This window comes from Lycorma delicatula, chromosome 2 (assembly GCF_047948215.1).
Source record: "Lycorma delicatula isolate Av1 chromosome 2, ASM4794821v1, whole genome shotgun sequence".
Taxonomy (NCBI): domain Eukaryota; kingdom Metazoa; phylum Arthropoda; class Insecta; order Hemiptera; family Fulgoridae; genus Lycorma; species Lycorma delicatula.
Genome location: NC_134456.1, coordinates 181,091,392 through 181,105,979, shown reverse-complemented (window position 1 = coordinate 181,105,979; position 14,588 = coordinate 181,091,392). Strand labels below are relative to the sequence as shown.

The following is a 14,588-nucleotide window of genomic DNA, read 5'->3' as shown; positions in this document are numbered from 1 at the left end:
CCAGGCGGGATGCCTCTCAGAAGAGAAGATGGAATCATTGATTGATTCCAAGCATCAGGCCATAATTCGGGAGAATTGGTGAGCTGAATTATTGGCTTGTCCAGTTTCTGAGCCTTTAAAACATACTTATACTGGAGATGGAAGGCAGATGATGATGGATGTTTATACTGTGGTGAGAGGGATAGACCTGATAACTTAATATTTGAGTGCGGTAGGTGGATATGCGAGAATCTGTGTTTTATATCACTGGTGGGTCTACTTAGTACTGAAAATAATATTGATTGGATGCTAAAGAGCGAACAGAATTTCATCATCATCTCGAACTTCATTGCTGGTGTGATACAGCAGAAAGACCGGGGAGCGAGGGGATAAAGGACAGGCCACTGTGGAGTTGTTCATCTGGGCTTGCTTGGATGGGTGGCGGCGATGAAACAGTGGGTCTCGCTGATCCCGAGTTGAAAAGATCAAAACCCGGTTGGGATGCTCCTTTGGGTGGCCCTGTTAGAGGCGAGACACCTGAAGACCATTGGGTTGGGGCTGCTGTGAATGGTGTAGCGAGGCATGTCATGCTCCCTCCTGCTGGTTAGAGGCGAAGGCACCTCCCGGGGCCGAGTTGTACTTAAATGCGGATCCGGCACAGGAGGGAAGGACTGGTGAGGTAGGAGGTTTAGTCTGTATGGCACAGGCACACATACACACTATTAATAACATCTTGTGGAATCTGTTAGCGAGCCCGATACTTCACTCATAAATGGGGTTCCTCCAACTCATCGAAAAAAAAACAGGGGACTTTTTTTAATAGTTATACTGTAATAGTTGGTAATAGTAAGTAATAGTAGTACTGTACTGTAATAGTAAGTAATTGTTAGTAAACTATTACTGTTATTAGCCCTTGTCAATTCTTAAAATAGATCTATAAATAAAAGATAAGGGTGTACATAATAGCCCCTATCAGCTTGAAAGGACAGCAAAGAAGAAAGTATAAAATAACAAATATCATATACATATAAACACTTAAGTATATGTGATTAATATTTAAAACTTACAGATACATATTTTGAACATACTTATTCTTTGATAAAAGCTCTACAACTGGATGGAATGTAAAAGATCCCATTCAGTACAAAAAAAGACATAAAACAAAATAAAAAAAATATCTAAATTTCTTCTCTAGACATAGAAACTTATATTCAGCTTCTAAAATTAAATATAAATACATTAGAAGAGACCGGCTGCATAAAGAAAAAACAGCAGGGCTTTAACAACACATTCTTCATTTCTCATAATTTTCTTTATTCCTCCTATTTTAAATTGATGAAGCAGATCTGCATGTACGATGCAATCCTCCAGTAAGTGTTAATGGTTCTTGATCACAAACCGGTTGATTGTTACCAATTAACATGTAACTTGATGTTACGTTTCTATGTCCTATTCGCAGCCTTGTTATGATTACTCCACTTGCAAGGAGAGTCCTTCATGGTGTTGGTTTTACTGTTAACCCTTTCCAAACTCTGTGCCATTCACATCTAACACAAGCAGACAAGTGACACTTAACATCGCCAGGTCTGACAGGAATTTCCTTGTGTTCAGGAGGCATGTCAGCAGCTTCTCGAGCTGCCTCATCCGTAGCCTCATTTCCACCAATGCCCGGGTGTCCTGGGATCTACATCAGTGCCCTGTTGCGTTTTGTTGCTTAGCATTGAAACAGTGCATGCATCACTTTCACCAAAAGGTCAGTTGAGCACACATCCTTCAGTGCCTGAAGACCACTCATTGGGTTGCTGCAGATCAAAAAGGATGTTACATGGTAGTGCCCACAATACCTCAGAGCTTGCCAGATGGCATACAACTCTGCAGTATAAACAGATGCAACATCTGGCAAGGACCACGAATGACTTAATGATCGCACAATGGAAGGCACGGCAACCCCAGGTGCCATTTTAGAGCCATCCGTGTATAAAACCAGCTCTTGGGTGGTTTCACTCACAATCTCAAAAGCGATGAATTATTTCCTGAGAATTACATTGCTTGAAAGAGGCTAAATCCAATTGACAAAGGGTCAACGGAAGTAGCCATGTTGGAAATTCACACACCATTGTCAACAACTCTGGTAAGCATAGTGTTGTACTTATCCATCAGTTCTCGAGCTCTGATTCCGACTGACCTGGTATGGGTCTGAATGCCAGTTGTGAGTTTCTTGGAAAGGATGTCTTGTAAATGCTGGTTCATTTACATGGTGCGGTGATGATGATGTAACATTGACTGCATAGCGTAGTAACAGGATGTCTCTTCAAAAATGTAGTGGAGACAATCCTGATTCACATATAAGGCTGTCAATGGGACTGGTGCAAAACGCTCCAGTCGCATATCATATTCTGGCATTTTGTACGACATCCTAGGCTGTTGGGTAAAGTTAAAAAAAACACACAGCTAGTATTTGCCAAAAGAAATTGGACTTTAATGAAAACAAATGAATTTATGTTATAATTATCATAACCTTAAAAACTAAAAAGAAATTATGAAAATAACATAATTTAATGATACATGAGAGTATCAACTGAAATCAGCGTCTGAACAATGATAGTTAAATGAAAAAATACATGAATATATGCTTCTAAATACAGATTTTGACAATATACATTTTTGACAAAGCCTGAAAGAGAACATGAAACATCTTAATTTTAATTATAACTTTAGAAAAATATAACATCAATAAACATAGTATGTCGGAAAAACTATTGCATTGCTGACAAATGCTGTAATGTTGAAATTAGGAATGAACAAATGTCAATAAATCACAGTAAATCTTAATTGGCACTGGCCTTTCCTGATTTATGAACCACAAACTTAACATTAAATAATGTAAAAATGTAATTCTAGTTTAACGTAGAAAAAGGACACAATAATATTACAGTACAAAAGAGTTAATTACAATATAAAAACACTGAACTTAATTGAGCACATGAAATAGGTTGCAGCTGAACAATGACAGCCTTCTGTAAGTAACCTGTCGTGACTGTACTAAAGTGAAATTGAAACTTGAACGGCATAGGTATGATGAACTGAATGTTCCACAAATTTGAATGATAACATAATGGTTTAACGTAATAAGTAATGAAAAACTGAACTTGCCTGTAGCACACAAATATTAGCCAGAGATGAACTCGTAAACGCAAGTACAGATAAATACCTATGTAATCCTGGGCGTAGTCCGCACGGTGTATCAGGAATACAGAGGTGTGATGTGGTTTGGTGGTAGCATGATGCGTAGAATCTCAGATGTGTAGTGATGAGTTTGAGATTCTGCTTGAATGAGAAATGTTACCACAAAGTTTGCAGGAGAGTATGGCCCTAGCCGACTGCACTGGTGAGATGTTGGATTTACTCTGCCGAAAAGATGGCGAAAGAAAAGGGGGTAACCAGATCCAGGTAGTGGACAGGAGAGAGTGTGTGTAAAAGACAAGAGATGTGTGCATGTATTAGTAAGGGGACGAAAAAATAACAGGTGTATGAAAAGGGTAATCAGAAATAACTCGATAGAAGAATGGACGCGGTCGCTAAGGATGACGGTGGGAGGGTCGAACACAAGAACAATAATAGAAACAGGTGGACTTGACAAACGCAGAAATACGAAACAAAGTGAGATTTAAACATTCCTTGTAACAAAACAACGGGACCCACCCTAGCTTGGAATTCGTAGAAAATAACGGAAAACTTTGTGCCAGAATGGCGTAAACATAGGCTTTGACAGCTCTTTTGAGTCGAGGAATAAACACAACCATAGTCAATTCTTGATTGTTTCAATGAGGTATACAGACATAGAAGAATTTTTTGATTCGATCCCCAATTGATATTCGACATACATTTGATTATGTTTAATGTTTGTTTGCATTTCGCTGCTAATTGACATACATGAGGATTCCATGTAAGGTCTTTATTGAAGATTAGTCCCAAAAACTTGACTTCTTCTTTATATGGAACTTCAACTCCCTTTATTGTTAGTTGTGGACATTTGCTTGTTGCAACTTGTACCAGAACATTGACCAGACCAGACCACTTTCATTTTGCATCAGTCTACTTAAAATCCTGATATAGTAACAAGTAAAAATTGATTTAAATGTGCTATGTTGTATTGTTTCTTTTTTTTCAGGTAATGACAAGATATATTTCAAATCCTGATAATTTAAAGTTAATGATGAATATGTTGAAGGAAAAGTCAAGGAATATTCAGTTTGAAGCCTTCCATGTATTTAAGGTACTTAATTTTATTTATAATATTTATCTTTATGGTAATACACGATTAAAATACAGAGTAAATTCAGTTAAACTTGTGAAGGAAATATTATCATCAGCCTGCCAGATAAATGAAACAGGTTGTGGTTAAATTGGTAGCTCAACCTTGTGATAAATTTTTGTGGTTTGTCAATATCTTGTTTCATGTTAATGATACAATAAAAATCACTTGAAAAATAAGAGCTGTTGATAATGTGAAAGTTAATTTTATAAAATAGTGGGAAGCCAGTAACTTGTCTTTCAATATTAAGTACAAGAAAATACTAAATGTATAAAATTCCTACAAAATGAATCAAAATTCAGATGTAATGAAAATTATTTGATCACATATTGATATAAGCGTTTACATAAATGTAAATGTTGCGTTGAGTTGCACTAATTCAGGGTGTTTTTTAATTAGTATTATCTAAAAATGTATCATAAAGTTGAGTGTTGTTTATTTAAAAAAAAAACTTAATTTGAATAAATTTGTGAAGATCTTTAAATGATTTGTGTTATATTAGAATCATAATAAAGTCCCTTCTCATAAGCTAAAGTTTTATGTTGAGTAACGTGAAAATAGTTTTGTTGTGTAGTTTGATAGAAGAGTATATTGTTACTTTTTAAGAACAAGTGGCTGTTAGCCACTTTAGCAAAGATTACAACATATTCATTATTATAAACTAATGGATAACATTTTTAATTTACTAAATATTGGTCTACATGATTAATTTTTATGAGTACCAAACAATGTTATGACGGCCCATTTTCAAACCTTGAATGTCATTCTGACATTGAGGAAGCATCTTGGAATTGATATTATACTTCTGAAGGGAATGGTAGTCAAAATACATTTTAATAATAATGACACACTTAGATGTCTTATTAAGACACCTTGAAGCAAAACAGTACAAAATTGATTTTGATTACAACAAAATCAAAAATTGTAAATTTTGTTTGAGCATTCTGTTAGGATTGTTACCTCTACTTGAGAAGCACAATGCAGCAGTTTTATCCATATTAAAATTGGTTATAATCTGTCCAGTGAATAATAATGTTTTGAACTACTAATATAGACTCTTCAAGTCCTTTTAAATAATTATCTTCAGTTATGAGTACAATTGTGTCCTCAGTGAAAATATTAAAGTGATTGGTTCAGCTTTTTGAGGCAAATCATTAATAAACTATAAGAAAAGCAAGGAACACTTCTCTACTTGAAATGAGGACAATTTTATCTTAAATTGAGATTAAATTTTAACTGTCTGTATAGTTGGTGAGGTATGATTTCAATTGTTTACAGTTCTTCTGATACCTTAAAAATAAATAAAATTTTGTCAGTAAGAAATGTGGAACTAAATTAAATTTTTACTGAGATTGCAGGAAAATTGAAAATAGAATTTTAATTTATGCTATAACTGTTTTTTAAAGACTACAAAGTAGGTGTGTGTCAATAAATAATTTATTCATAAAATTACGCTAAAAGCATTTAACTTCTTTTGACATTACTTTCTAAGAAATATTAATAGTCTTTTAATAATTTATAAAATAATAATTGTATGTCATATCTTCATATTACTAGTTGCAGGTCATTACTCTAATGTATTACTTTTAGCTTTCACTTAACATAATATTGATTTCATTATTTTAAAATAACTAATAGTTTTTAAGATTTGATTCATTCTATGATGAATGTTTTGATGAATGTATTAATAGAATTCATGGAAAAATGTTTATTTCAGGTATTTGTAGCTAATCCTAATAAACCAAAACCTATACTGGAGATATTACTTCGTAATCAAGATAAGCTTGTGGAATTTTTGACAAAATTTCATACAGATCGGTCTGAGGATGAACAGTTTAATGATGAAAAGGCTTATCTTATTAAGCAAATTAAGGAATTGAAACCAGTTCCTGACCACTAGCCAATCATTAAGTCACGTGGTGCGCTTACAAGGTAAGTTTGATTTATTACAGAAAACTCATGATCTACAGAAAACCCTTAATTACTCAGGGTACGTAGGAGCAGTTTTGTGAAAAATGTTAAGTTTAACAGGATTTGACGTAGAACCTTTTAGATGAAACATTTCTTACTTATTAAAATCCATAACATAAATTTGAATTAATAAAATCATAAGTTTTTACATGTTATTACATCCTAAGTGCTTAAAATTTTTTTCTTAATATTTATCTTTCTTTAATATTTTATAACATGAAACTCTGAAAAAGAGTATATTCTTATTGATAAATTCATTAGAATAAAAATTATTTATAATTAAACTGGAAATATGTGTTCTTATATAGGTGTGTGCATTTGTTTTTTCTTATGTTTATTTAGTATTACTAAACTACTTAACTAAATGGTTGAGGAGGCAAATAAGTTATTATAAAATTCTACCAGGTATGTATCTTAAATTAAAACCCTCACTTTTATGTACCAACCCTCGATTTGCAACTGAGATACAAAGGTCTATTAAATTATTAATTTTACCTATTTTAGTATTTTTTGTTATTCTTACCTGAGCTATAAATGTCACTGTAGTAATAAAAATGTACAGTCACTGGCAAGTAATGGTGAGCTTAGAGTGGCAATAATTACTACCCAGTGTAAAAACATGTTCTTCAATCTTAGTAAATAATTATTCTATTTTTAACAAATGAATGCAACAATTTTTTGAAATAAAATACAGTTGGCTAATTCTCTACTGTACATTGTAAAATGTAATATCAGATGATAAAATATTTTCTATAACTAATTACATGGTAAATTTTGCCAGAAATGGTTATTACTGTAACTAATTACTGGAAAATAAATTATCCATTTAATTCCTCAGCCAGAATCTCTCCTTGTTGCCATCACTATCTTCAGTGTAATTGTCACTGTTCCCTGACATTACATAAAGAGACAATGAAAGATTCTGTCAGAAAATCTATTAACACAATTCTTGGCTCCAATACCTTCGATTTTCTTAACCTTTTCACAGTAAGATTTCCAGTGTTTGTTGCTCATCGAATTCATTTTATCTTTATACAGTTTGTGGATTTCTGACATCTTAAATGTTATGTTGTGGCTCGCAACATGTAATTTTACCTCTGACCATATCATCTAAATTGGATTTAAATCAGGATGGTAAGGTGGTACTTCTTTCCAACAATTCATCTAATTGTATTGTTTTCTGTTATTTTTATTCATATTAATTAGTGTTCATACAATTGTGGTGGTTTAAGCATTTGAGATGAAAGTGGAGTATGATGTTTCTGTACCCAAACAGTTATGCCTTGTTTCTTGCTTGATGACAATGGAAGTTTCTCAGAAAGCATATCATGATGTGGAGCACTGTCAATACTACTACTACAAACTCAGGAAGAAGGTTAGAAACTAATTTTTCTGTAGCCGATTTCAAATAATCTTTAGTATTCATGCTATCGTTATATTATTCACCACTTTTTGATTTGGCTGTCCAAGTTAACGTGTTTGGAATAAAGTCTACTTCACTTCTGGTGTGAATTATAATTATGTGTTCACCTTTATTTATTGATAAATGAAGTCCTACACCACTGTCATCAGTCCATGATTTTGCCATTGAATGAGATGATAAAACAGAATTCATCTAAGAATACAATTGCCCAGTTACATTTTCTAAAATTGCTAATTGTTTGCAAATATGAAATCTTTTTCTACCTATATCATTTTTTTCAAACTAAAATTTTCCTTTAGTTTGCTGTTTTGCGTCACTTGAAAGCTAATTTTTTTCAAAATTCTTATTAAATTAACTTCACTGCCGTTAAAATTAATTTTAATTTTCAGTACTTTACAGTTTGTTAACTGTTGGTGGCTCCATTATCTTTGAATGAAAATTCATTCATAGTTCACCCAATCGAAATCATTCCACAATTTTATAAAAATCATCTAATCCAGTAACTTGTTTAGAAAGTGTCTTTTTCAGGATGATGAATGAACATTCTGGCCTCTCTGATTGAAGACGTTCTATTTTTTCTTTTCTTAGGCTTTAAAGCTGAGTCCTGAAAATGCCACATGCAGCTGCAGTTCTCTCTTCAGACTTCTGTATAGCAATTCAATGCTTGTCATGTTTTAATTTTCCTACAGCTAAAGATTCTTCATGAAATCATGCACTTTATTTACAGTTTCATGCCTCTGTCTTTGAAGTTTTTTACCTTCCACAACAGACGAGGTAGAACCACAGAACTGAACTGTATATACATGGAAAGCAAAAGAGAAATAAAATTAAAGTAAAAAATAATTGTTTTGTATTTGAAAAATGTCACTTACTTGATACTGTAAACAAAAAAAAACGTAATTGCTTCATAAACAACAGTTTATGCTACTTAGAGATGACTAATCATGGGGTGCCAATGTTTCAGAGAACAATAGTATAGTAGTGATGTGCGGGCTGATAATCCAAGCTCACCGTTACATGGCGACTACTGTACTAGCATATTAAATAATGTCATAAGTATGATAGTAAATCATGCCTTAAAATCTGATTCAGCAACATTTTAGATCTCTCAGAATATAATCCTGGTAATAAATAAAAGAGTTTGAAATTTATGTAGTCCATCAATTTATAATGCTTTGTCAAAGCTGCAAAAATTGTTTAATTTAATTTTGTAATTTTACACTTTGAATGAGAGCTGTTTAAAACACATGTAATGCCAGATAATCTTACTTAATACGAAACTTTGTGTTGTTGGCTAACATTAATTAATTGCTTATCAGCTATGAACCATAAAAAAAAAAACACAAAAAATGTTGGTTATGTTAGAACAATACTGGCTATTTCTTATTATTTTCAAAAACCTGTTTTGCACTGTTACATAAGTTTTTCACAGAACTTCAGTAAAAAAGAAATGTTGCATCTGCAATGTTAAAAGAACTCTCAACATCTGTTCTTTTTTTTCAAGTGAAAGCAGCTATAGCACAAATTTTGTAGCCATTCTATGTGTGTATGCATGTACAAATCATCTGTTAAAAAATGTGTGTACAAAACTATCACTAATCCTAATGTTACATATAATTTCTCAAGTCAGCCACTGATCTATACTCAAACTGCACATGTAGTTCAGGTTTGGGTAGTTGACAGCATATCCATACACTGGTCATTCTCAATTGTTCAGCCATTTTAGAAACTGTTATACTCTCTGTAATTTGTGTAATCGCCTGCAGCTTTGTTCTGTAAGCCAAAAAACAGCACCAGTAACTGCTGTGCTGTATCACATTTACTGCTCGCATTCAAATGTTTTTGAAGAGATGTTAAGTACTTTTGGAAAAGACTTATTTTATAATGAAAATTGATTGAAATGAAATAATTTTTTTATATTAATTTTTGTACCTTGTTTCATATAACATAAATACTTTGAATATTTATTTATTTCAGTGTATAATTAGTTTTGTTAAAGAGTTCATTGTATTTTGAATTGTGGTGTTCAACTGATATGACTGTTGTCATAAGCAGATGATGCTAGTCAATTACTAGTCATTATTTTCTTATTTAAATATGATTGATTACAGGTATGCACTTGGATGAAAGCTCCATAATGCTGTACAGTATTGTTAACAGATTGTATAGTTTGTTAGTGTTTCGTGCTCTGAATCAACCAACTAGAAACAATTTTATTTTTGTTGCAAATGGTCAGTAGTGTTAACCTGAAAGTATAAAAAAAGTCCTTTTATAGAATATTGCATTGTTAAATGAAATAATTATTGAATTTTATGCTCAACTCTCAAGGAGTATATATTTAAATATAGTTTTCTTTTTTCTTTCTGTTCTTTTTTTTTTACATACCTTGATGTATTTTTTTTTAATTTTAAACTACGCTTAAAATTGTATTTTAGTTTTATTCAATAGATAAATTTTTCTTATTAGTTTATTTTTTTTGTATTTTGTTCCTCTACACTATATTTTTTATGCCAAAAAGTTGTATTTCTTTTTCTTTTAAAATAAAAAAATATTTATATGTTATTTTTAATAAAGTTGAATATGATATTTATGTTTTAATGTAATTAATTTTAGAATTTTACATTAAAATAAATATCAGTAATTATAATATAGAATTGAAAAACATTAAAAAGGAAAACATGAATACTATATGGAATTGTTATGATGTTGTCAAGGTTGTTGTAAATAGTAAAAATATATAATTATAATGTAAGTTAATTATATAATTAGATATATATATATATATATATATATATATATATATATATATATATTTTACATTTTAAACTGTTGATCTTAATTTGTTTTTATTTAAAAAAAATAGTAGTGAACACCAATAATGTCAATTTAATGTTACAATTTCTTTTGTTTTAGTTTATCACTGTTACTTACTACATTGACCATTTAGTTTTGTTATAATAAATTATGTAATTTTTTTTGGCTTTTCATTGTTAATTTATTTATTTTTGTTTTTTAGATTATAAATTTTTTATGGTTGCAGAGGAACTTATCTACAATGTTGCAACTTGTTTTTAAATAATCTTGTTACTTTTCATCAGTTATATTTTATTAAAGGACAATAAAGTTCTAGTTGTGCTTTCTTATTATAAAGTAATAAAAAAAACTTTCAACTTTCTGATTACAGTTAATTTTCTCTGTGCTTTTTAATATATGCTGATTGATTCATCTGTCTTACTTTCTCTAATGCTACACCCATTCAATGTTTAAAAATTTTAAATAAACATTAAATTTATTTTCTTGATTTTAATTCATTATACTTTATTTTGGAAGGCAACAGTCTGAATTAGGGGAAATGTTATTTTTTTGTTTTATTAAACTTAACCTTATGGTAATGTAGAAAAATTGTAGACATTTAGTTAAAAATTAGACTAAAAACTTCTATTATGTATGTTAAATAAAATTATTCTAGCAGATATGTTAATATTTTGTGTTACTGTAAAATTATTATTCTGTTGTACTGCAAGCATAATTGAAATTAAATAGTGTGACTATTATTTGGTTAAGTTTATAATTTTATTTTAATTGAATAATAAATAAATGTTAAATATAGATTTGTGGTATATTATAAAATATTCACTGATACTTATATTCAGAACGTATCAATTATTATGTACTAAAAATAATAGCCTCAAAATTCATTATAATAGTTACTCAATAGTTCGTAATCGATTTTAATTGACAAGATTAATGAAAATTAACTGTAAAGAAACAACTGAATTTTATTGTATTAAGTTTAAAATAAAATATAAAAGTATATATCATTATTGTATATTTTTATTTTATTTTATATATTCTTTTTTCTAATGTGTGAGCCATAACACGTTATCCATCACCGATTAGAAAAATCTTGTTATACTTATTAGAATGGCAAAGAAATTTTTATCAAGACGCCAAAGCAGAAAAAACTATCAAATGATATAGTTTGATAGTTTTTTTTCATATAGAAAGGTACAAAGACCCTGGGGTTTGCAAAGGAATCCCACTAATCTACAGAAGAATGAAAATTGGTATAAAAAAGCTTTTGTTCAAAAAACCTAATACGTATTTATCTCATGTACATGATGTTTATAAAAATATTTAAGAATTCTGGAGATGCTCTCTCACATCAAAATAAAGAAAAGACTTTATCAACATATAATCTGGAAATGCTTAGTGTACTAAGCTATATACCATTTTGTATTTATTTATTCATCAGTCAATATACATCAATACCTGCAGAGGTAATAGTGATTACCTGTTGGACTTGTATACTAAAACACAACATATATACATAACCATACATCATCCTTTTAAGCTTAGAAAAGTGTTAAAGTTATCAGAGATGTTCAAAGTGTCCACCATTAGAAATAACACAAGTCTCCAGTCTTTTTCTGAGAGATTGTCTTAACCGTTCAAAAATTCCAGGAGTATTCCTAATTTCTTGAGATTTGTTTTGGATCCTTTATTGAAGATCCTCAATGTTGAGTTGACTAAACAATAATATATTTCAGATGGCCCCACAGGTTGAAGTCAAGAGAGTTTAAGTCAGGTGATCAGGCAGGCCAGGGCACTTGCCCTCCATAGCCTATCCATATTTCATGGAAAGTTTCATGCAGGAAATCCAATACCAACTGACAAATGTGCTGGAGCTCCATCATGGTGAAACCACATACTTCCTCTTAATTGTAGAGGTAGGTCTTCCAAAAAATGTTGGTGTGTGAGTTATGGAAGAAAATTTATGTAATTTTGTGTCATAATTATTAGGTCTATATTGTGAGAAAATTATTGCTTAATTTGATACTAATTTACAATACTAGAATTAACAATAAATAAAAACAACATTTAATCGAATTGAATGTAAAGTGGAGGATATGTTGGTAGATGTGTTAGAAGGCTTGGTGAGTAGAAGGGATTTCAAATGATGGGTGAGATATGGAAAAGGGAATGTATGCTGAAACAAAGAGGTTAGCAGAGGATAGAACAAGGTGGAGAGCAGCAGCTGTGACAGGACCTGCCTTAATGGCAGAACACTATGAATGAATGAACCTGAACTCTTAATCCATTTAAAAATTCCAGCCATGAAAACATTTTATTATCTTTGCAATTGCTGGTTTATTTAAATATTATATATTACAAAATATTAACCTTTTTGTGATAGAAAATGTCACTTTATTTATTCAAATACATTTATGAAAATAACAAAAAATCTCAAGAGTCTTCTATATTAAAAAACCAGTTTTCATTTCCTTCCAAATCAAATGAAATAACTCGACAAGATCTCAACTACCATAATTTTATTAATGTTATCGCATATTAAATTGTAATAATTTAATAATGATTTTTCTGAAGTCAATACTTATAAGACCCATTTCAATCTTTATTTTTAATATTTCAATTTTTTTTTCTAAAAAACAAAATGTTATGTTTTGAAATGTAATTTTATACAGTTTATATACAACTGATGATGTGGGATCCCGTGAAAGTACTATTGGAATAAAGAAAAGAAAAAAGTGTCATTTCATTTACTTTGCAATTCTGTACTTGGGTTGTTCAAGTTGATTTTTGATTATAAAATACAGTAATTTTATAATATTGAAAATATTACGATAAAAAAAAAATTGAAATCATGAAAATATTACTGTAATAAATAATATGAACATTGAAAGATAATTTGCATAAGAGTTGTAATTAATAAATCATTCTTGTAAATAAAAAATAATTCCCAGTTTGTCCTTTGCTAATCACCAAGTGAATACATTTATCTGTGCTGTATGAATTTTTTTCACCACTATCTTATTCAACGTGGTAAGTAATGAAAATCATATTTATACTAACTTAGAAATGGCTGATATGCATTTAATTTAAGGTATCACATGTTGCGACACCCAACAGCTCAGAAGGAAGCTTAAAACCGGACAAAATGTGATAAGTCAGGACGACCAGATTCATATGTTCACCTGAATTCAAGGAGGGTGTGTTAGATGAAATATCTAATCGCCCCAAAAAAAGTTCTAGAGAGTTGGCCTTTGAGTTCAGTTTTAGTAATGCAACAATTTTGAAGGTTTTGCATGAGCAGAAACTCTATGTCTATCACTATCAGTGAGTACAAGTTATTTTACCTTGTGAATTTAATTTAATATAGTGACTCATTTTAAGAAGCTTTTCTTATTTATGAACAGATTGAATAAGGTGTCATTTTCTTTGTCGTAAAGGGCTTAATTTTTTTGAAGTAATATTTATTTAATTAAACCAGCAGTTTCAAAGATATTAACAATTAAAAAATTTGCATGTCCACAATTTTGAAATGGATTTAGAGATAAGGTTCATTATTTTTATACAAGTAAAACTCTAGGTATGCTAGCAGTGTATGAAATTTCAGCTCAATACAATTAACTACTTCTGAGAAATAAACTTAAGTGTTTCTATTTCTTTATTTTGATGTGGGGGACCATCCCCTGAGTTCTTGAAGTGGTTTTTATAAACTGTATAAATGCAAAAGTTTGTGGATCACTCAAGAATGCCAAGTGATTGCTTTCAAAGTTTTAGGATACATTTGTGTTAACCTAAAGAAAGTTTAAAGCCATTGATTGAAATCTTTAACCCCCTTGGAGGTTAAGATATTAAAGAAACACAAATTAATGCTTTTTCTTCATTTTACAGAGTGAGTCAAAAGTATGGAAACCCTTCAACAGTTTTAAAACCGTTCCAGAAAATCGACTACTTTATCTTCTGACGAGAAATATAATTCAATCCCTTCTTGGGGAGTAGCCCAGGGGTTGTAACTCATATATTTTAAATGGTAACGCCCTTTATGTGATACTTCATTTTAAAATAAAAATTTTATAAATAGAATGTTGGTAT

General features: G+C 30.6%; 1 protein-coding gene across 2 annotated transcripts in view; it reads left to right on the top strand.

Annotated features, from left to right (window-relative positions):
* Positions 1 to 11,509, top strand: part of Mo25 (calcium binding protein Mo25) — a 40,853-nt gene extending 29,344 nt beyond the window's left edge. For both annotated transcript variants that reach the window (XM_075356801.1, XM_075356800.1), the window contains 3 exons: positions 4,151 to 4,255; positions 6,012 to 6,226; positions 9,800 to 11,509. In XM_075356801.1, coding sequence (XP_075212916.1) covers positions 4,151 to 4,255; positions 6,012 to 6,194 — 288 coding nt within the window. In that variant the 3' untranslated portion in view covers positions 6,195 to 6,226; positions 9,800 to 11,509. The remainder of the gene's footprint in view (positions 1 to 4,150; positions 4,256 to 6,011; positions 6,227 to 9,799) is intronic.
* The last annotated feature ends 3,079 nt before the right edge of the window (positions 11,510 to 14,588 follow it).